At 38.5% G+C, this 24,833-nt stretch overlaps 1 protein-coding gene across 2 annotated transcripts in view; it reads left to right on the top strand.

Annotated features, from left to right (window-relative positions):
* plpp4 (phospholipid phosphatase 4) overlaps positions 1-24,833 on the top strand; it is a 113,072-nt gene that overhangs the window by 64,264 nt on the left and 23,975 nt on the right. For both annotated transcript variants that reach the window (XM_038298318.1, XM_038298317.1), the window contains exons 3-5: positions 2,740-2,830; positions 16,902-16,965; positions 17,117-17,241. In XM_038298318.1, coding sequence (XP_038154246.1) covers positions 2,740-2,830; positions 16,902-16,965; positions 17,117-17,241 — 280 coding nt within the window. The remainder of the gene's footprint in view (positions 1-2,739; positions 2,831-16,901; positions 16,966-17,116; positions 17,242-24,833) is intronic.

Below are 24,833 nucleotides of genomic sequence, written 5' to 3'. Positions count from 1 at the left end.
CACGTCATCTCAAGGCACTTTCCAGTTCACCAGATCATCCAGTCAAATTGATACATAGTTTTCAATCTAAGGAAAACCAGCTGATTGCATCGACTTATTGAGTCGAAGGCAATCCCTCTCACTAAGCATGCTTGTAGCGACAGTGGAGAGGAAAACTCCCTTTTAACAGGAAGAAACCTCCAACAGAACCAGGCTTAGTGTGAGCGACCATCTGCAGAGGCCGACTAGGGTTCAAGGAGACAGAAGCAGACATAGAAAAAGCAGCTGTAAAACAGCTCCACAGGCGGCCCCATCCAGGAAACGCATAGCAAGGCAGACGAGCTTTGAGTTCTACTCCTGAGCACCTTGTCCACCACTGGCAGCAATTCGTACTCAGACTCCAAGGTAAAATACATTTAGGCTATTGAATTCATCAAGAAATGGAGCTTGTGGTGGACCTTCGCAGAAGCAGATCCGCTTCACTGACATACAGGGAACAGACATTGGGATAGTTGACTATTATAAGTACCTTCGTGTTCATCTGAATAACAAACTGAACTGGACTCCCAACACATCTCTACAAGAAGGGTCAGAGCAGACTCTTTCTGCTGAGGATACTAAGGTCTTTTGGAGGGCAGGGGGCGCTCCTAAAGACCTTCTATGACTCTGTTGTGGCATCAGCCATCTTCTATGGAGCAGTGGCTTATCTGTAGCTGAGAGAAAGCGGCTGGATCAGTTGATCAGGAAGGCCAGCTCTGTGATTGAATGCCATCTAGACCAGGGGTTCTTAACCTTTTCGACCTTGAGGCCCAATTTTTATAGTACAAAGTGGCCCGGGGCCCATTATATATTAACACTGTACAGTTTGATTTGTATTCAATAATAAACCAAATCCACTTATTGCTTAACAAGCAAAAAAATTGTCTAATAAAATGACATGATAAAAGGGGATAATCACAAAAACTTTTATTAAACGTTTACATAAACCTGCACACATACATCAAGACACCGAACAGGCTGATAATTAATGGACCAAATCAAGCTGTGATAAGAAAAAATTTCAAGGATCAAGTCAGGCTTTTTAATCATAATAAAAAAAGACCAATAGTAGGATTTTTACTTTAAATTAATAAAATAAATGATTATATATATATATATATATATATATATATATATATATATATATATATATAGATATATATATATATATATATATATAAGTATAAATAAATCATGAAATCAATAAAAAGGGGGTGATAAAATAAATGCATTCAAATAATATAAATCTATAAATATAAATAAACTAAATGAAATTAAAGTGCAAATGAAACTATAGCCTTATAATCTGCAAAGCCATTGTAAAATTGCTTCAGCAGTCTCCATTTTTGCATGGCAGAACCAGAAAAATCTTTATATCTGTGACAAATGAACAATGACACAAATAATAACAACAATTAACAACAATAATACAACTCCCTTTTATCTTCACCTCTTAATGAGACACTTGGGCCTGCCTCTGAGACATAATCAGATCCAGTCTGGGTGGAATTGGAGAAAGGCTCACTCTCAGAGTAGCCTCCAGAGTTGCTCTGAGTCTGTTTCGGGCTTTGGTCTTAGTTGTGGCCACAATGGAGAATCCTGATTCACACAGGTTACGTAGTTGTGAATGGGAGAAGGAGTTGGTGCATTACTGCCACCACATGGTCGAAAGCTGCACGCAGTCCCACGGCCCTTGCGGCCCACAGGTGCAAAACTGAAAGATTTTTGCAGCCCACAAGGGGGCGCTGGCGGCCCAACTTTGGGCCGCGGCCCTATGGTTAAGAATCACTGGTCTAGACTCAGTGCAGGAGGTGGGAAACAAAAGGATCCCACCCCATGCATGAAGCTGTTGCAGAACTGCAGAGCTCCTTCAGTGACAGACTGCTGCACCCTAAATGCACCAGGGAGCGTTATCACAGATCCTTCCTCCCAGCAGCTGGAAGACTCTAGAACCACCACTGTTCTCAATAACCTCAAATAAGTTGTTACATTCATGCTGATTTTGCACGGTTTTAGTCTTGGTTACTTAAATGACATGCTGCTGTCATTTTGCACGTCTCTGGTATTGTTGCTATTTTCAAATATCCCCTACTGCACAAACGTCTACAGCTGTCTATATTTGTAAAAAGACTGTACAGTACAGTATTTTATTTTGTTTACTTTTTTAACCTTGCAACTTATTTTGTTATTTTTTTTTATACACTTTTAAGGTCCGCATTTGTGTGATCACTTTTCCCGTAATGCTGCTGTAACACCATTATTTGTCTTATTCGATTCATGGATGATTTTGGATACAAACAGGAACCCATGTATGCAAACATGTCAATTCCATCTTTTATTATAAGTGCTCAGCTTGCATTTTATTTGCAATAAACATCATAGTGTCCCTGTTAATCCCGCAAGGATTTGAAGTCTACATTTAAATCACCTGTAACTACAGCAGAATAAAACAGGTATATCCTTAACAAAGTCTACAGCGTAAACTTTTACCTCTGAGCTGAGGATACTCCAGTCTCCCATCAAATTAGATGGAAAAACTCTTAATACTGGCAAAGGGACTCAGTGAACAATAAATAGGATGTTAGGTTAAGGTTGAGGTCACAAGTTAATGCTGGAGTGCTTCGAAAGTTAATCTGTAAAACGGATCCCCTGTATCTCTAATATCTCTGTAATTACTACCATTTTATGTTTTAAATGATTTTTTTTTTCTGCTTCTTACAGGCAATTTCCTTCCTTACGCCACTGGCGGTGATTTTTGTTGTAAAGATTATTCAGCGGACGGACAAGACAGAGATCAAGGAGGCTTGTTTGGGTGCGTAGAGATCTTTCCTTGAATTGTTTTGTGACAGAAAATCATTTTTGTGACAGTTGTAAGAAAGCAGGATTATTTCGATATGCATTTCTTGGGATATGAATGGTTTGGCCTATTATACTGACAGAGTATGTATAATACGAAAAGTCTTCCAACGCAATATTTTATGCCCTAACATTAAAAAGATTTCTTTCATTAAAGTTTTTGCAGCTCAATATCTTTTCCGTCCTTTTTGCTTGGAGCAAACTGGCAATATATAAGTATTTCATTTGGTTTAATGGTGCTAATCTTTAAATGCAGTGACCTTCTGTTTTAGTCGATATGCTATCATGGATATTATTCTTAATCACATAAAATCTATTTACTGATTATTCATTTAAAGCATTTTCTTTCATTCTCAATCATGATCACTTAAGCAAATTTCGTCCTGCTACTTTCCCTTGAGGTTGAGTGCCAGAAAAGGCATTGGAGCTGTAAGGCATTAAGGAAGTTTAACACAAATCCAATTAAAGAGATACACAGTGATGAATCAGGTGGAAAGAGAGGTGGCTCAGTGCAGCAGAGATTACACTGCAGTGGAGGATTTAACAGGCCTGCAGAGAAGGACTTCTACAAGATGTGTGAGAAGCAGAGGGAACTCATGGGAACAAAGAATTACAAGAGTAGGCTATACTGTATTCCTGACAGGTTTCAACAAGATGTGAGAACCGAGGAAGGCACTGCAAAAAAACACCATAACGAGACTGAAAAATTGGACAGAAATTGTTCAGCTTGGACATTTTTTTTTCTTAAAATTTTGATTTTTAAAATACAAACATAATAGTTTTTTCAATAATTATTCTTGGAAATGTGTTGCCTTGAACTGTTCTTCTATATCAGAATCAAAATTCAGATTAAAGGCAAAGACAGAAATAAAAAAATTGTACTCAGTATGTTTAACTTGGATTGTAATGCATATTTATTTCTACTGATATATTTCCATAATTTTCTTCTTATATTCTTCAGTCTTTATTCTACTTTGGGGTACAAAGGAAAACATTTAGAAAATTTGTCTGATAAAAATGGATCATTCAGAAGTCATGCTGCTTAATTATACATTTATTACTGAGTCAGAATATAATGAAGTCCTTTCAAGGTAATATTTCCCACAAGAATGCACTTAAAGAACCAGTGAAATGAGATTCTATAGTGCTTGCTTTAACTGTGATTATGGACTTAATACTTCATCTTTCATCATCTTTATGTGAGGTTGAATAACATTTATCGAGAATATCCTGTAATTGACTTATAATAAAGTTTTTTTTTTTTTATCCGAATACTTTAATGTTACAACTCTTTTATAAAATGAATCACAAATTAACTTTGCTAACTATAAAACACTAATTTTAATGCATTGAAACATCTGCATGGATTTGCTGTTTTTCTGTCCATAATCAGGGTCTTTAGTGTTATTAGGTAGGACTCTATAACCACTGATAAGTGATAACATTGATTATATCTTAATCATTTTTGTTAGTTAGTGGAGTATACACTCACCGGCCACTTTATTAGGTACACCTGTCCAACTGCTCGTTAACACTTAATTTCTAAGCAGCCAATCACATGGCGGCAACTCAGTGCATTTAGGCATGTAGACATGGTCAAGACAATCTCCTGCAGTTCAAAGCGAGCATCAGTATGGGGAAGAAAGGTGATTTGAGTGACTTTGAACGTGGCATGATTGTTGGTGCCAGAAGGGCTGGTCTGAGTATTTCAGAAACTGCTGATCTACTGGGATTTTCACGCACAGCCATCTCTAGGGTTTACAGAGAATGGTCCGAAAAAGAAAAAACATCCAGTGAGCGGCAGTTCTGTGGGCGGAAATGCCTTGTTGATGCCAGAGGTCAGAGAAGAATGGCCAGGCTGGTTCGAGCTGATAGAAGGGCAACAGTGACTCAAATAACCACCCGTTACAACCAAGGTGGGCAGAAGAGCATCTCTGAACGCACAGTACGTCGAACTTTGAGGCAGATGGGCTACAGCAGCAGAAGACCACACCGGGTGCCGCTCCTTTCAGCTAAGAACAGGAAACTGAGGCTACAATTTGCACAAGCTCATGGAAATTGGACAATAGAAGATTGGAAAAACGTTGCCTGGTCTGATGAGTCTCGATTTCTGCTGCAACATTCGGATGGTAGGGTCAGAATTGGGCGTCTACAACATGAAAGCATGGATCCATCCTGCCTTGTATCAACGGTTCAGGCTGGTGGTGGTGGTGTCATGGTGTGGGGAATATTTTCTTGGCACTCTTTGGGCCCCTTGGTACCAATTGAGCATCGTTGCAACGCCACAGCCTACCTGAGTATTGTTGCTGACCATGTCCATCCCTTTATGACCACAATGTACCCAACTTCTGATGGCTACTTTCAGCAGGATAATGCGCCATGTCATAAAGCTGGAATCATCTCAGACTGGTTTCAATGAGTTCACTGTACTCAAATGGCCTCCACAGTCACCAGATCTCAATCCAATAGAGCATCTTTGGGATGTGGTGGAACGGGAGATTCGCATCATGGATGTGCAGCCGACAAATCTGCGGCAACTGTGTGATGCCATCATGTCAATATGGACCAAACTCCCTGAGGAATGCTTCCAGCACCTTGTTGAATCTATGCCACCAAGAATGGAGGCAGTTCTGAAGGCAAAAGGGGGTCCAACCCGTTACTAGCATGGGGTACCTAATAAAGTTGCCGGTGAGTGTATAAGGCAGAAAGTTAACATGTTGCCCTAAAAGTTTTGTTAGATCAGTAAATAATACACAGTTTGTGACAATTTCTTCACGGTTAAATAGTGATTGCTAGACTTGGCCAGAACATCTCCAGCTACTAATGTTCCAAGTCTCCAGTGGTCGCTGCATATCAAAGGGCGTCAGTGGAAAGAGCCATGGTGAAAAGGCAGCAGGGTCATATGTGAACATGCTCAAAGCACATAAGAAGATAATGAAGAAGTTCTAGTACAAATTGTTAAATGGTTTAAAATTTTAATCTGTGTTCCTCCATCAGGTGATGGATGAAAGTAGTCTGGTCTGATGACTCCCGCTTCTTTATACAAGAATTTGATAATTAAGTAAACATAGAACACTCTTGGATCAATTAGCTCCAGGATGGGCAATAAAAATATGCTAATTGACACAGGCAGGGTGATGCTTTGTGAAGTCTTCTGCTAGAAAAAAAAAATTGTTAATGTCAATCATGTGATGCTAAAATTCTAATTATATCTTTATTGCACTATTTTCCATATAAGAATGACCCCCTATGGTTTTATAATATAACTGCAGCCTTTACTCAGAGGCTTCTTGATCAGATGACCGAAAAATTCCAAGAACATGCATATGTACAGTGAGACAAATAGATCATTTTGATTACACAACAGCAGCATTGCACTCATTAAAGAAACCCAGAGTTCTGTCACATTAATAATTGCAACCCATTGGTTTGGTCAAACAAAGTTTGATCTTGCCGATTTGTATTAATCTTGCTGATTTGAATTCAGAGTAATAGGAATCGTTTGGAATGTGTCAGCCTGCTGTTCCCGTTACCCTGGAAAGCCCCGGGACATTTAGCCTGAGTCCTGTGACTGGCAGTAATAATAAAACTTGCAACTGGTCAGTTTCCTTGCTTCATCTATACGATTAATTTCAAATAATCACTATAACACAGCTTTTTTAATGATAGTAATAACCAGGTAAATCTAATAAGTACACCACAAACAAAATGCTTCAGTCAAAATATTTCTAATTAAAGATATTCCACATTTTAAGGGATTAATACCCTAACTTTCTAGACTGTAGTTACTATGAGGGACATGGATCTCTAGGCAGTATCCAGCTCATTATCTCTCTGTTCTTGTACCAGTGTAAACATTAAACCATAAAAAAGTAAAACATCTTCCATCACGCTTTATCCCAGCTGGGGTTGCGAGGGGTGCTGGTGCCTACCTCCAGCTATCTGTGGGCGAGAGGCGGGGTACACCCTGGACAGGTCCCCAGTCCATCGCAGGGCAACACAGAGACAAACAACCATTCATGCACACATTCACACCTAAGGAGAATTTAGAGAAGCCAATTAACCTAACAGTCATGTTTTTGGACTGTGGGAGGAAGCCAGAGTACCCGGAGAGAACCCATGCATGCACAGGGAGAACATGCAAACTCCATTCAGAAAGACCTGGGCCGGGAATCGAACACACGAGCTTGTTCTACAAGGCAGCAGTGCTACCATCTGCGCCACAGAGCAGCCCAAAATGAAAACATATGGATAAAAATGATGATAACGCTAATTTGATACAATAACAATAAAAAATTATGCTCACAGAACTTAAATCTGCTAAATATGTAGTAATAAACAGAAAAACTCCAAAAAAAGAGAAAAACAAATGAAGTACAGTTGATAAAATGCAATATTGTGTAGTGTAAAACAGACCTAGGACTTACCCTACTATACAAGAACTGTTGAAATGAAGCTGTTAGAATAAAGACCTCTATTCAAAACAGTTGATGGGTTTGGATCAAGCTGCTGCATTGCACATTCAAACCGCTCACCTTCAGCAAATTTTCCCTCCTTTTGTACGTTTGATTGCTGATAAACGTATAACAATTTACCAAAATGTTAGTTTCCAATTTGCAGACACCAAGAACATGTGAATATAAGAAAAATATGTTGTTTAAGTTGGTGTCAAATTTATTTTTTTTACATTTGAAAGATGTAACACAAATATTGCAATTTTGTGCTATAAATTATAATAAAATGGAAAAAAAAAATGTTTAATTTGTTGGCATGGAGACTGTTGACAGCTACTGTATAGTACTGCTGGAAAGTGCCAACATCCAAATCAGCATATGTTCTTAATTTTTTTTTCCCTGGGAAGGTTAGCATCCACTCTTTCCAGATCTGTAAATAGACCTCCTAAGTAGTAGCTTAAAAAGAACAGTATAAGGCACTTAAATAAATACCATTAAATATGATAGCTTTCCTTAAATTAACAGCTGAAAAAATTTATGACACTTTAGTTTACATAGAGATGTGGGGAGATAATGGATCCAAGAGCTGACATAATGGGGCAGGTACCCTCCTCTAATTAGGAGACCCAGTGGTATTCTGTACAGATAATTAAGTGAATATTCAGTTTTATTTCAACTCTGACCTCCTGACCAAGAGCGCTCTGTTCCCATCACAATAAGGCATTTTTTTCTTTTACTAACTGAGAAAGGAAGAAGCACCAAACACCCCTTCTCATCTTCCACCACAGAAGGCCTATTCAGCCGTAATGAGGAGGTCCTCAAAGTATTCCTTCCACCAATCAACTATATCCTCTTTCAGGGTCAACATCTTCCCACTTCCACTTAAATCAGTGTTGGCAAAACAATGCTTTTCCCCCCGCAGGTACCAGATGGTTTCCCAGAATCACCTTGAGGTACAGTAGTGATGGGTCAAGCAACACCAATGCATCAAGCCCATAGAGCAAAACACTGTATCGTTTCAAGAAAGTCTTGTGACTGATACACGAGTTGTTTCTAATTGACTGACTCACTAAACTGCGTTTAAAAATGTATCTTTCAACATGATGCATCTGCTAAAAAAAAATGTCTTTTCTTTTGCGGTTCATCATAAAAATTGTCTAGAATGTTGGAGCAGCCTAAAAGGAATAGGAACCTTTCAGCCGGTGCATTTTTAGTTAAATGTTCTCATTGTGTCATCCTTTTCCTCTCAGTTATCACTAAACTTATCTGAATTAAAGTTAATTTCAAATTGGCTCTTAGTTTATTACTTATGACTTTTTGCTGAACTTACTGTTTTAAAAATATGATTTAAAATCCACATTTTACCCTTAATTTTCACGTTATGATATATGGTTACATTCACTGTTTACATTCAAACTCAAATTAAACATAGACATGAAATGCAATATAAACTACAATAACTTCAATTATATAATTGTACTAGGTCATCAAATCGATTTAGTTTTATCTGTCAAATAAGCTGCCTGTACTGTGTTTAAAGGTCCAGCAGGTGTCAGTATTCTGTGAGACAGAATCAATGCAGTATCAATATGGCAATGTGTCGAAACAATGCCTCATTAACCCATCGCTACCTTGAGGCTACAGTAATGGATGGTCTTTCTACATAGCCTCTCTAAGCTCCGCCTCTCTGACTCAGGCAGATACGCTTGGCCGCACAATACCTGAACACTGTCTCAGAAGTCCCACAAGCCAATATCTGTGTATGTTTAGATTCATCTTATGGCTTGTGGGTCAGACAAACCATGAGATGATTATAAGAATACATGGATATTGAACCATGACATCTAGATTCTGCTACCCACAACTTGGCCACTCTGCCAGCAGCACGCTTTGACTCATGGTACACGTTTGCTACCTCAGAAGCCCCACAAGCAAACCAGGCTCAATGCGACTCTTTCTATTGCTTGGCGGTATCTCTCAATGCCGTCGTTGACCACCGGGTTCAGATGTTGCCATCATGTCACGCACTCCAGCTCTTACAGCAGGGCAGTAGGGGTGTAAATAATAATCGTTTTGTATCGATGCATCGATCCAACAGCCGACGATCCAATGCATCGATACGTCCGCAAGGGAATCGATCCATCCATTTGCTCCTGGGCGTAATTCTCCTCCCGTGCTGCGGTGGCGCTAAACCTATTTTGCCCTCCTACCTCGCTTCCTGGTTATACTCTTACAGCAGTGTGTCGCAGTGAGCTTGACACAGACATTTTTAAAATATGCTCAATATTGAAGCGTGGTCTGAGCTACACGCTGTGGGTCTAGATACGGCCGAGGCGGCGAGGAAGTGGGGGCGAGTTTAGTCCAACGACGGAGGGACATGAGGGCCAAAAAGAGCGGGGATACAGTTGGAAAAGGGTCCCAGCGTTCTCGCGCACCTCGCTCTTCTAGCGGGTCATACTTCACGAGTTGTTTTCTGCAATTTCGGTCATAAAAACAAAACAAGCCGGCCTCCTGTCTGCGGTCAGCTACAATTTGGGAGAGGAGCAGCGGAGTGTCTCTCAAGGGGGCGGGACGTCTGGAGACGAGTTATTGAATTGCACTCATTGCACTGATTTTGTGCTGTATTTTTGGATGCAACTTTTCTTTTCTGTTATTTGTTGTTGTTTCTTTTTAAAAAATGCATAACGATATTACAGCTTTCATTGATTTATTTTAAACTTGAAACTTTGTTTAGCCTGTTAGGTCTAAAAAAAAAAAAAAAAAGATTAATCGAATCGAATCGTATCGTGGTGTATTCTTGAGTATCGAAAATAATTGCATCATTGGGTCAGGAAATCGATACTGAATCGAATCGCCATGATGGATGTGATTTACACCCCTACAGAGCATGTTATCTGTCTCTGTTTAATTATTAATGTTGTTTATAAACTTATATTTTGAATGGAAGAGCTTGAGTCCCGCTTTCATCTGTAGCGATGACAACCAGCCAGCTGGGCATAGGCTTAGAGGACAACACAACATACTGTAGTTCCAGAGTTATTTAATGAAATGGTAAAGAACAAAAATGCATGAAATTGCACAGCATTGTTATTGTGTTCTGTAGGTGAGAATTGAATACAACCTATAGTTACAAAAACATACAGAGATTAGCTGTCTGCACATATTTGCCTTTCCTCTGCCTTGTGTGTGCCTTTTTCCCCCTCACACAATATTTCACATGGTCAAAGTTGCACACACTCCACATATGTTCTCCCTGGTGCCCTTTTAGAGGGCCCAAACCACTTTTTCAACAGCATGTAGTTTGATCTGCACTTAACTGAATGGAAATACTGAAAGTATACTGAAAGGAAAATCAGTTCTGGTTGAAATGTCTGCCTGCAGCATCTAACCTCTCCAAAGCTCATATATGGTATCATAATAAGCTAGAGGAATCTGTTGATGAGACGGGATTTTCCAAACAGCTGCTCATGCTGCATTCAGTAACAGCTGGTTCACTAGTTCGTTTAAATACCACAGCAATTCCAAGGTGATTAAAGCATTTGTAGATACATTTAGTTCCAAATATATGCACAGTCCCCTTTAAAAATCTCTGAAGATGAACCTTTTCATTATATCTATCAAGCATTGGCTATACCTGTTTATGGTATTTTATTCATTAAAAAAATACATCTTCTCTCAACACATTTAATTTTTAAAGTTTTAGAAAACAATAACATCAAATTTGGAGTACAAAAAGTACTTCATTCATTCCTGTTGATTGCAGCATATCATTCCAAAAAAAGTTAAAAACAATCCACTGGACTTTGTTTCCAAGTTTGAAGATGTTTCCCTTCCCATCCAGGTAGCTTTAAATTCAAATGTCAGAAATAACATTGAGTTGTTTTATACAGTAGCCCAACAAAGCCTTGTTTTTGCTTAGCAAACATGCAAATTGAAAAGGAAGAATGGGTCCACCTCATTGGTAATTTGGCTTCTCTTGTTAGCCTGCAATGATAGCGGGAAGGAATCAACTCAATTGCTGCATTGTAGGTTTTTGAATCCTGAAATCGGAGTCCCCGCCTCTTTTTAAGGTTATTTTTTCTCTCTTAACAAAGATGGCTTCCTTCATGCGCCTCTCAAGCCAGCTATTTTTTTTGTCCAAAATGTTAACATTCTGGTGCTCAAACGAATATCCTCTGTCCATAAGGTGTAGATGTCTCACAGAGTCTTGTCCCGAGGAGGTCACTCTTCTGTGTTGGGCCATGCATCTGTGGAAACAAAGTCCAGTGGTTTGTTTTTTAAACTTTTTTGGAATGTTTATGACCTGGATGACTGAGAATTATATTATATTATATTATATTATATTATATTATATTATATTATATTATATTATATTATATTATATTATATTATATTATATTATATTATATTATATTATATTATTATATTATATTATATTATATTATATTATATTATATTATATTATATTATATTATATTATATTATATTATATTATATTATATTATATTATATATACAGATATGTGAAATAACCAAGTTAACCTGAAGACTGAAAACTATGTAGAAACACCTTTATCAGTATTAATGTGTTTTCTCTTCAACTTCTCTCCTACTGTATTTCTATGGATTTTTGCTAAATTAATTCGCATTTATACTTGACAAAAGTAGTAATGATAGATTTTATGTAATATATGAAAGACCCAAGAGGAACAACAGCAGTTTCTCTTTAAGGTGCTGCTGCTTCTTATTGTCAAGTTGGGTGGAGTTTTGAAGAGGACCCAAATTCAGAGACTGAAGCTGAAGTGGTTCCTTGAAGATTTAATAACAAAGGTGGTAACAAAAGTAGAATACAAACTAACAACAGCAACAAAGTCCAAAAATAAGTCCAGAAATACTCACAACAAGGGAGCAAATAAATTACAACAAACAAACAGTGACTTAGCAGGGGGTGCATATATGGGAGAGAGAACCAAAGACCAGACTAATCACCAGATTGGGAGCAGGGGTGGACAGAGGAGACTAGAAGGGAGCCAGGGAAAAGGAAACCAACACAAGAGGGCAACAGAGAGCAAAAAAGAAATACCTAATAACTCAAATATATTTAAAAATAACTAGAATATTACAAAATGGAAATAAAACCAAAGATAAAACAGAACCAAAACTATGACTCTTCTATGCATTTTCTTAAGACACAGCTCTAAATTTTCAGAGCAGAGAATGTCAAAGCAGCTGCTTGTCTAAAGGTGGTATTACATCAGTTTAAGATCATGTAATCAAACTATTAAATATCTGAACCTGACTGCAATTTCGCATTTTATATTTTAGGGAAGCAACAAAAATTGTATGTCTTTTGAACATAGTCTCTTCATTTTTGGAATTGCCTTAATTAAAAACTAACCAACCACAATTTATGAGAGTGAACTTCCTTTAACCATAAATGGACTCCAAATTGGAGCAAATAAAAGATAGGTAAAACCACTTGGAGTGAGAAGGTGCAGGGCAGTTCATCTTCAAAATGAAGATCTGTGGCACAGAGGGACAGAGTTACTTCGAACAGACATCAAGAAGATAAACATCCCCTGCAAGTGACTGAAGCATTGGTGCTTTATCAGAGTGATACGGCTGGATAATCTGATGAGGACTGGATGAAAACCCATGTTAAATTTACCGCAATGGCCTGAAAAGGTGATGTACACAGGTAAGTGAGCCTATATAGAGCTATGAGGGGTAGAGATAATGTACAACCACAAACACAGACTGATGCACCAACAGAGGGGAATTGACACGATGAAAGTCTGGACAAAGCAAAGCTGGTTTTCTAGTGATAATGAGTCAATTCATCTCCTTTTCACAAGATATCGACTTTTTATTTGCTTAAACCAAGATGAATGTAGGTGTTGTTTAAGAAAAAAACAAGTTATATCATCAGTTTATATGACAAAAGAGAACAGATGGGTGTTTGGTTGATTAGATTTTAGCTTTCTTCATCTGTGACTATGTTAAAAAAAAGATTAATAGCTGAACATAGAAGCTAGGCTTAAATGTGGAGCTTTGATTGCAGCCGGTAGATTTTTAGTGTAAGCCATAACCGTTAACAGGAAACAACATTGTTCTCTAATAAAATTCCTCCAAGTCATTATCACCAGTGAGGCAGGTCACTTATTTCCAAGTTAAAAGGAAATTGCAGAAATAATATGTTGGTATGAGATGGCTAGCTTTTGTTTCTTCAGAGAATAACACCCATGTCCAGGCTTTCCCATTTTTCAGTCTCTGTTCATGTTTCTGCTGCTTTTTGTGCATCGAAATGTTTCTTCCCCTTTTGTTTACCGTCTTCCTCAGATGTGCAGAACATTTTGTACTTTTAGCAAACCAAGTGTCTTAATTCACCACAACTGATTAGGATCTGCACACTATGTGGAGTTCATTAGATTACATGTTCAACAAATCTGTTTGAGATGATTTGAGCATTGTGTCATACTGCTATCTCCTGGTGGAAGTAGCCATCAGATAATAACTACATTGCAGCTATAAATGGATGGATAAGGTCAAAATCATGTAAGCAGGTTGGCTTTAACGTCTCTAGATCCCATTGTGATTAAGAATGTTTTGTAAGACTGAGACATTGATTTATATTCCCCCCCTCCTGCTAAAATTGACCTTCAAACACCACAGTATTTTCTAGACAGTTTTATAATGCAGGTTCTCCTCTATTTTCATAGTAGTAGCCATTCAAATTTTCCCTCACCTTCCTTGAAGGGCCCGTGGCCAGTCCGGTACAATTCCTTTTTAAAACATCAATCTTTGTACTAAAATATTCTTTCTTTCATGATTTGGGGACATTGAGATCTAAAGAGAAGCATCATCTCCTGGTCAGACCCTGTAATTCAGTGAAAGGTTTGAGTCAGTAAAAAAAAAAGAATTTCCATGAGCACGCCAGTGGCTGGAAGTTGGAGGGTATTTGTTGGGAAGTTGGCGGACATCCAGCTGCCGTTTGACTGGTTAGGGCCATTTTGATTGGCTGCTACTGTATTTTAAATCTTTAAATCATGATTACAGTATATTAGAATAGATTAGATGATCTTTATTGATCTCACAGCGAAGAAATTCACTCGTCACATATTGGCATAGAAATTAAATAAGGTGCAAACAAGGAGGAAAAAGATGCATTAAGGAAAAAAAAAATATATATATATATATATATATATATAGTTGACAATAAAATTGGCAGTTGGAACTTGAACTGTCTGTTGTAAGCCAGTTGAACTCACTTTCATAAGTTTCTGATTAAAAGTTCATCTTATTCTATAATTTAAGTTGAGTTTACTTAGAAGTTGTAGTTGACACCCAGTCCGAGCAAAGTCAACTTATCTGTGCATGCTCATTTCAAATTTGTCATGGCAAACAGCTGCTACGGGGTTTCCATGGATTTTCCCAGGAGCTCCCTTCTAAAGTTTGCATCAGCCATGTGGTCACTCTGCTGGCGGTAACTTGGAGGACTCGTCCAAGAGAAGACTAAGGCACTGGTTTCCTGTCATCTCTGGCAATATTGCATTATTTGTAAGGTTTTAACAGGAGTTGGAAAGTTTTAAGGAAGAAATTATTCTAAAATTGTTAACTTTGGAAAAAGTTTGGCTCTTTCTCTTCCTCTGATCCTAGGTCCTCTCGGCAGCCACGTGTAGCCACAAGAAAAACACCAAACGCGTGTTGACGTCACAGAATTACAGAGTTTAATCCAATATAAGACAATGCATAAACTTAGAAGACAATGCACAAACTTACACCAGAAACTGCAGAACAACGGAGACATACATTCATTTACCTGACATAAATGGAGAGAAGGAAAGAAAGCAAAGACGTACAAAGACATCTTTGGAGAGTTGCAAGAGCAAATCTGATTTGTTACTTCTATGTAGAAAGTTTTATCCTCTTGTATTTAATTTATTCAAATAAGGCTGGCTTTTGCTCCTCCAACCAGGAGCTACCTTGGACACTCAGAAAAACTTAGAACTTCCCCTAATTTACGGCCTGGCCTCCAGGAATTCTAAGGTCATCTGGCTAAGGAAAACATAAGATAAGATTTCCCAAAATAGCTGTGGAATGCGGGGCCTCTTCCTGCCATAAATTCTCAGGAACAAACTTAAATTCAGTAATTTGGTTAAAGGAAAGGTTATCTTCACAAACTTGTTCAAAATTAAGAAATATGTTCAAAATGAGAGTGCTCAACATACCTTTTACACATTCCTACTGTACTGTGATGCAACGCTGCAATTTCCCCACTGTGGGACAAATAAAGGATTATCTTATCTTATCTTATCTTATCTCTTACACATGCCATAAGATTAACTGTATTAAAAACTAAAAATAATCATTTTTCTTTAACAAAAGTAAAAAAATATATGCTGAAACCTGATTTGCTTTAAGCATAAGATTACTGGTTTACATTGCTTGTTTACATTGTGGAATTGTAAACCGGTTTTTGCCAAAGTGGTTCAAATAAACATGCAAAATTTAACTGGTTTACTGTCAGTGGATGATTTAATGGGGGGTGGGGGGGGATTTAAACTCAAAAATGTAAGTTATTACAGGGGATGGTAATCTGAATTTAAAATAACTTCTTACAGATAATCTGAACTTAAAATAATACCTTTTTACAGACTTGAAGTTCCAGTAACTTGAATTAAAAAAAAAACTTAGCTGACACAACTTAATAAGTGTAGTTCTACAAAACTTAAAAAATTAAGTTGATGCCTCCAACTCAAAAATTCTGTGCAGTCGGTTGCCTTGAAATTTTGAGTTCAACTAACTTTTTCGTTTTTACATATTGTTTATATATATATATATATATATATATATATATATATATATATATATATATATATATATATATATATATATATATAAACACCCTTGTTTAAAGATGCTGGAGATCGGGCTGTTTTCTAGTGTGGTCCTGTTTCTCTGACCGTGACTGAGTGGACGTGCTCTCTTCGTCTTCTGGCATGGGAGCTGCCTTGGAGCTCGTCTGCCTGGCTGTGTGTTTCCTGGACGGGGTCGCCTTTTACAGCTGCTTTTTGTATCTCTGCTTCTGTCTCCTTGAACCCCAGTGGGCCTCAGCAGATGGCCGCTCACACTGAGCCTGGTTCTGCTGGAGGTTTCTTCCTGTTAAAAGGGAGTTTTTCCTCTCTACTGTCGCTACAAGCATGCTTAGTGTGAGGGATTGCTGAAGAGTCAATAAGTCGATGCAATCAACTTGTTTTCCTTAGATAGAAAACTTTGTATCAATTTGATTGTATGATCTGGTTGAACTGTAAAGTGCCTTGAGATGAGATGTGTTGTGAATTTGGCGCTATATAAATAAACTGAATTTAATTGAATTGTCAAACTTTCTGTTTTTGTTCATTTCCATTATATTAGCTGTATCTATTTCTAATGCTGCTCTGCTTGTCCAAAACACCTTTTGAGGACAATTAAGTATTTTTAATTAGAATAAAAAGATCACTAGATCCATCTGTTTCAAAAATATCATTAATGAGAAACTATAAGCTTTCTTTTTATCTCTGTGTTCTTTCCTCAGCTGTGTCCCTGGCACTTGCTTTAAATGGAGTCTTCACAAATACCATTAAGCTGATTGTTGGCAGGTATGCTAAACGAGTCCTTCAAGTCGCTGTCAGTGATGTATCGTTTGAGGTTGCTGTCTTTGATCAGAGACTTTTAGACTTGTAGTAGAAATTGTGTTCTTGATGCATTTGAATCACAGAGCAAAATGAAAACTCTCTTTGTAATTTTCAGACCAAGGCCAGATTACTTCCAGCGATGTTTTCCAGACGGTCAAATGAATGCAAAGATGCTGTGCACTGGAGAGCCGGAGTTGGTCTCAGAAGGACGCAAGAGCTTCCCCAGCAGCCATTCCTCCTGTGAGTATCAGAAAGAGACACCAAAAATCACCGTCGGCAACTGATAAACAATGTTCAACCATATCAGATCTCTAACACCAACTCATTAAAACTGTGTCAGTTTTCCAGTCAGTTTGAGCTTGATGCTTCGAGCTAATAAAGGGGGTCTATGTGCTGACTGATTTTGATCAAGATATTTTTTTATTGTTGCCAGGGATGTCATAGAGAAGCTCAGAGGAAGCTTGTAATAAATGAGTCCAGTTTATTTCACTTTTGATGAGTGAAAGTTGATAACAAGCTCAGAGTTTCACCCTAATCTGACTTCCTGCTGAGATCAGCTGCAGAAACCATGCAGGGATGAATGTTGGTCATTTCTGGTCTTTTTCTGCCAGGAAAACTGTTTCCACCTCCATTTGTAGTTAAATAATTCACTTTTTTTCTGACATGGAGAAGATGGGTTAACTGGGATTGTTTGTGATGGTACAAACAGATGGTGCACACTGCATGGTGTGGGTTTTGAATTTGCATTCGCATTCTGACTCCTGCATCTGAATGTATTTATCAACCCAGAATGTTTTCAGTTAAATATTTATTGTTGTTTCTGCTTACAGTGGTATATAAACTACATAACCTGCCTGTCAGCAGTTTAAGTTCCTTTTTTGTACCGTAGCTGACTTTCAGTTATACCACTGCGATATTTTTATATATCTACAATTGTATTCATATTTAGAACAATAATCAATACGTCAAAATGAATATGTCAAGTATAAATGCTTGCCATTCTGTGAAGGACTGGGATTGATTATTGAATAGAGTATGTCTCTTTGCATAATGTTTGTGTAGAACCAAACCCAGAGTTGACTGTTACTTTAGATTGTTTATTACAGGGACGTGATTTGTCTCTTCAGAAGACATGTCTTGAGGTGCTGTGCTTCACTCCACTGCCTCTAGTGCTTTACAATTCACTTTGTGATGTATGACCTGGATGCAGTGGTTGAACTGCCTGAAGGCGACATCGGCTGTGGAGATCTGTAGTAAATGCATAAAGTCAGGGGTGACCACACATCTGCTGACTTTGTTCTGGGATTTTGTGTGGTTTACAACTTAGTATTTAAATCGCAGCTGTCTGTTTCAATTGGTTTCTTTGTCTTTATGTCATTAACAGTTGGAACTGGATGATTTATTAGTTAGAACATTAAAAGCAACAGAGTTTCAATGCAAGTATTATCCAATCCAACTTATATAGCACTTTAACAAAAGAAATAGGACCAAGGTGCTGCATGAAAGCAGAAATACGAACACCATAAAATGCAAGACTCATTAAAAAATATGAATAAATAAATAAGTAAAAACAGCATAGAATATAGAAGAAATAAAACATCAAATCAACCAACACCAACCTCCTTTTGAGTATTAATCGCCAGATAGAAAAGACGCGACTTTAAAACAGATTTAAAAACAAATAGGAAGCCTGTCTGAAATGCAGCAGCATCATTTCTACAGAGAAGTTAAGGTGTCCACCGAGTTTATGTCTCCTTCTAGGTACAGGAGTAACTGATAAGCCTACATTAGAGAAGAAAGTGGTACAGATATACAGGATATAAGGGATCAGTGATATATTATGGGGAAAGGCTATTAAAAGACAAAATAAAAGACTTTTTAAATGTATAAAATTAACTGGCCGACAGTAAAGTGAACTTAAAAGTGGGGAGTTATGTTCAAACTTGTCATGATTGGTTCTTAGGTTAAACCCACATGCAGAATACAAACGGAGGCTGAGTAAAAGTTTAACAGAGTTTATTGAAGTTAGATTGACACAAGAACATGAACTGGATCAGGTACTGGTCCGGGTTGGGTTCACTGATGTCTGCAGAGATGGACGGTTTGATTAGCCAGGCAGTCAGAAGATTAATTGAGTTTTAAGATTGTTCTGAGTCTACCTTGAAGATGTCCAGGCTTAACTTGTGAGGGAGGGAACCGTTGGGTCCAGAGACTGTTGGTTCAGCAGAGTGCACAAGCAGCAGCAGCGTCTAGCTTCTGACTTTGAATGGCAGACCTTGATCAGAGTTTCCAGCTCTTCTCTAAGAGCAGCAGGAGAAAATCCAGACTGGAATCTTCAGGCTTGGCTCACCAGGGCTGGCAGGCAGGTTAAGCTCATCCAGAGCTTCAGACTTGAGACAGGTTTCCTGTGAGCAAAGACAGAGGCAGATTAGAATCAGGTTTCTCTCTTGAGATAACAAAGATTCTTTCAGGTAACAGAGGCTCAGGTTTGCTAACCAAACTAAGGTCAACACTGCGGCGTTGAAGGAAGGTCTGGCAGCTGCTTAAGTAGAGAAGGTCTCCTGATGGGCTGACGAGGTCCAGGTGTGCTGGAGGCCTCCAGCCCAGGAGACCCACGGCGCACTCTGCTGGAGAAAGGTGGTACTTCTCCAGATCCCAACAAAACTCATGTCTCCCGACTTAAAGTTGTGCAGCAGAATTTTGAACTGTCTGCAAGCAACTAACGATCCACTAACACCAAAATATGTCTCTGAAAGGGGGGGTTGTTAGGGGGAATTGTTGGCCTGGCTGAATAGATGAGGTCTTCTGTTCCCCTGTAAAGGGGTTCGGGGTACAATAATGGCGGGAAGGAATCAACTCAATTGCTGCATTAAACAGACAGAATTCCAGCGTCACAAAGTGTTGGATCACCGTTTCAAATTGTGCTGCACACAGTATGACCTTTATTAAGGTCAGCAGCAGCAGCTGAATGATCCTGGATTTGACAACAGCTTTAATCTGGCTAAGATGGCTGTCTATTTCAAAACTTAAATTTGTGACCATTGGCTTCACAAACTGATCTAGATAGCCTAGGTGTAAAGGTAGGCTCTCTGATGAGCCTCAATAAAACACTTCTGTCTTTTTCTCATTAAAATGTGAAAAGTTTAAAACATTCCTTGCTTTTACTTCATCCAAACATTTCAAAAGAGATTCAACAGAGATTTGTTTGACCTCAGTGGGACATAGATCTGACTATCGTCTGCATAAACATGAAAAAAATCTTTGTGCTTCCAAAGAGTGGATCCAAGTGGGAGCAGATAAAGAGTAAAAAGAAGGGGCCATGGACTGAACCCTGAGGAACTCCATATAAAAGAGGATCTTTGGGGAACACAGAATTTCCCAAACTGACACGAAATCTTTAATCAATCAGATGGGACCTGAGCCACTGCAGTGCTGTTCCACAGATCCCCCACCCAATGCTCAAAACAAGATAAAAGGATATTATGAGCCACTCTATCAAAGGCTGCAGTTAGATCTAACAGCAAAAGAACAGCACATTCAACAGAGTCACTAGCTAAGAAAATATCGTTAAAAACGTTCAAAAGGGCAGACCCAGTGCTGTGCCAAATTAAAATCGGAGTGGCAAATTTCAAAAACATTATTTACTAAAAGAAAGACTGTTAACTGTATGTGTAGATCATTTAAAATGATCTACACATACAGTTTAAATTAAATGTAAACTAGCTTTAGACATTAATGGTAGTTTTAAAATAGATCTAAGGTTAAGATTACTGAGGACTGTTTTATCCAGGTTAGGTTTTTTTTAGGAACAGACTGAACTACAGCTTCCTTAAAGGAAAAGTCTGGTCAGCAAGGAATAATAAGTGGATCATTATCTATACCTGAAACCAATACGTTTGCGATGAATTAAAGAATTTAGTGTTAATCAGTAAAAAATTTAAATTAATAATTTTCCTTGAAATCACTGAGTCTGGGAGCGGCCATTTTAGCCCAAATATAGTAGCCCCTCCCTCCTGCCATCTTCCAGCAGTGACATCACGGTGCGGTAAGCCTAGCGCCATTCTCCCCGCTTTACAAGCTAAATCAATGGGAACTACTAGACACATCTGCAATCAACAACAATTATTGAAGATTTCAGAGGTCTTCACCACTGAAATTCACCAGAGCTATAGTGAAACTGACAATGCCCACGTGCATGGCAGCTGGATGCTGGAATACATCGGGTAAAAGTGAAAAAAAGAGTTATTCCACCTTTCAGATTCCTGATCCTCCACGGACGGGTTGGTCGTTGGATCGCCAACTTGAAGAGGGAGGATTTGCCATCGAACTTCTGGCCAGAGAAAAACACATCATATGTAGTCAGCATTTCGAAGAAGAATGTTTTCAAGATGACTTGGATAATAGCGCGTTGTGACAAACACCAGGTGGCACTGGGACTTGATCAACAGCCGATACCGCACCGTGACGTCACTAACCAGTAGGTGGCAGTAGTGTTCTTTGACAAACATGGATTCTTCCAGTAAAGCGCATTCAAATGAACATTACTCCTAATTAAAAACACTGATCATTTATTGAACAGTTTGTAATAATTTCATATTTAAAGTGCTTTCAGAAATGTTTATTCTGAATATGACCAGACTTTTCCTTTTGAAACATCTTGGGACAATTCTTAAAGACAGACTGTCCTTGACAATCTGCAGAACTGAAAACCCACCTGTTAGCAGCAGCTACACAACGAGTCTTGCAGGAGTACAGTCATGAGGATAACCTGAAGCCTTTAAATGACCAACAGTCTCCTGTAAAAATGACAGTAATAAAGGCTCAATGCTGTGAAATAGTGCAGGGCATAAAAATGAAACTGATGGATCGCTATTAGGGGGCGTGATCAGAGGCTGAGTGGAAATGACCTCTTCCACAAAGAAAAGAAGAAAGGCTTCACAAACAAAAGAAATCTGTGGTTTCTAACATAAAATCAACGGGGTAAAAAGAACCTGAAGTGTCTGACAGTTAAATTCAATAATGTCTGAATTCAACATATATAGTATAGTAGATATACAGCTTTTCTGGTTAATATTCAGCACTTGGTTTCTAGCTATGCTCCTTGTGGGCGCCTCTCAAAAACACCTACAGTACATAACTATAAAATGTTTGATTCGTCGAGTCGTGTAACCATTTTACAGCAGTTTAAAGTTTTTTTAAACACAAGCGCTAACCCTAAATAGTTGTTCATAGGCAACAACAAAATATATCACTTGATCAGACACATGTGCATTTTCTTCTAAAGGGGTGAATTCCTTGTCTTGTCTTTTTTTAGTAGGATTATTATACAGGGTTATTGCACTGGGTGTTTTACATGGGTATTTATATGTATTTATATAGTTATTGCACAAAAGTTATCAAACAATAATTGCACATTATACATGAATGAATTCCTTGTCTTCACAAGAAACTCTGTAACTTTTTAATCGGCTGGTCCAAAGAAATCTGCCACCAGATTCAGAAACACAGAGGGAAACTGCTTAATATTTTTACAGTGCAGTGCTGCCCATGACGTTATGTAGCCTCGTGAGACCATCCTGATCTCGCGAGGTTTCAAGGTTTCACTCGCATATCAGTCTGGAGACTCTCCGTTGACGAAAATTTGGAGCCGTTCACCAAAAGAACGTCCAATCAGCGTTGGCTTTGAGGCGGGTTGAGGTGTGACGCAACGAGAAGCGCGACAGTTCAGTCTAAAGAACATGGTGGCTTCAGCCGATGAAACTAGCGTTAGCGTGGCTATCGAGCAAGTTTTAACGGAATTACAGAGTATTTCTTCACTGAAAGAAGAGCAAAACACTGCTCTGGAGGCTTTTCTCAGAGGAAAAGATGTTTTTGCTCTTCTCCCGACTGGTTTCGGCAAGAGTAGCCTGGCTTGTGGTTGTGTTTTCGTCATCGCTCTGTTAGTACGTCATATGCTTCATTGATCTGATTGGTTTATTTGGCCCGTCTATCACCAACATAGGCCAATCAGCTAACCAGTATTTTCGCCTCTTCCCAAAATTACTTCAACGGAAGGTTTCCAGATGGATATGCAGAGCAAATCCATCTGGCGGAGTCAGGTTAGACGTTATGGGGTTTAAGCCTGAAACTTACAGATCTATAATAATAATAATAATAATACATTTTATTTCAAGCGCCTTTCAAAACACTCAAGGTCACTGTACATGTAAAAACCATAAATGGTAAAAGCAGTCGTCATAATTAAAAGAAACAAAACAAATTACACAGAGGAAAGTAATATAAAATCATAATGAAAAGGCAATCTTGAACATGTGGGTTTTGAGTTTGGATTTGAATACGGGTAAAGACTCGGTTTTGCAGATGTCAGAGGGGAGAGAATTCCAGAGTGTGGGCGCAGAACGTGAAAAAGCTCTGCTCCCCATGGTTTTAAGACGGGCTGAAGGAACAACTAAGTGAGTGGTAGAAGTAGATCTAAGAATGCGGGAGGGAGTAGAAATTTGAAGTAAATCAGAAAGGTATGGAGGGGAGAGATTGTGAATAACTTTAAAAGTAAGTAGGAGGATTTTGAACTGAATTCTATACTTCACAGGTAGCCAGTGGAGATCTAGTTCCTCTAGTGGTAAAATGTACACAGTGTTGCTTTAACAGCTCTGGTCTATTATAGAGGGTTTGTCATATTTTGGTATCAAGCTTGAATTCACTGAGCTCCAAGTTACTTTATGTCTTTCTTCTTTTGATTGATTGATTGACTTTATTGATCTCACAGTGCAAAAATTTAGTTGTTAAATCAGTTCAATTAGTGAAAGGAGAAGAGTAATGTGCCAAAGGAAGAAAAAGGTGGATGGGGATATGTACAGTATATACAGAGCTATAGATGGATATTTATATATATAGTTATACACTGGCTGTCAAATATAGAAAAACTGGTTATTGCACAGGGTATCATATAGTAATTGCACATTTTACATTGCACGAGTTATTACAGCTGTAGTGTCGCATTGTAGAATCTGTTGGCAGTAGGGATGAAGGACCTATGCTAGCACTTTTTGCAAACAGGGTGTAAAAGTCTTTCACTAAAGCAGGTGCGCAGCTCCTCTACAGTCTGGTGGAAAGGCTGAAAGGTGTTGTCCATGATGGATGTAAGCTTGGACAGCACCCTCCACTCAGCCACTTCCTCCACTGAGTCCAGGGTGCAACTCCCAGGTATTTGAAACTCTCTGAAGTTTCTACGTCCTGTCTTAAATCTTTGGATGGAGACCAGGTGATGACGGCAACTGGCCATACTCACATTAGACATAACAAGCAAGTTGGCTAACAAAGTCCAGGGGAAGGGCACAGTTCTTAGTTGTGTAACAATTCATGTAGTGGTCAAGAAAGCCAAAGCATTGGTAGACATCCTGTAGAGAGGCTGGGCAAAGCAGGAAAACACTGAAATGTTGGTGAGGTCACAACATGGTTATAAGGGAAAAGTAACCCTGAGCATCTATTTTTCAAGAAGCTTTTAAAAATCCGTTGCTGTCTGCTGCACAGTTTCAAAGAGCCAGAGGTGTGTGGAATGAGTTTGATTGTAGTGAAAGTGCAGCTGTCTCTCCGGTGTGGTGAATCATTTTTAATATAGATAGATGATGTGTGGCAGAATGAGGAAAGCAGACAAGCCAGAATCACAGTACATTTTTGAGAGTGAGAGAGTGATTGGCACATGTTGATTTATGTAAAACAAAACTATGTCATCATCAGGAAGTCAAACCTTCTCATGTTGAAATGCATTGATGTTAAAACCTGCGAGACATTCCAGAGCATTAAAGTGGCTTAGCTTTTCCATATGGGATTGC

Source organism: Cyprinodon tularosa, unplaced genomic scaffold, assembly GCF_016077235.1.
Source record: "Cyprinodon tularosa strain WSP-4 unplaced genomic scaffold, ASM1607723v1 ctg406, whole genome shotgun sequence".
Taxonomy (NCBI): Eukaryota; Metazoa; Chordata; class Actinopteri; order Cyprinodontiformes; family Cyprinodontidae; genus Cyprinodon; species Cyprinodon tularosa.
This window is presented reverse-complemented; position numbering and strand designations above follow the sequence as displayed.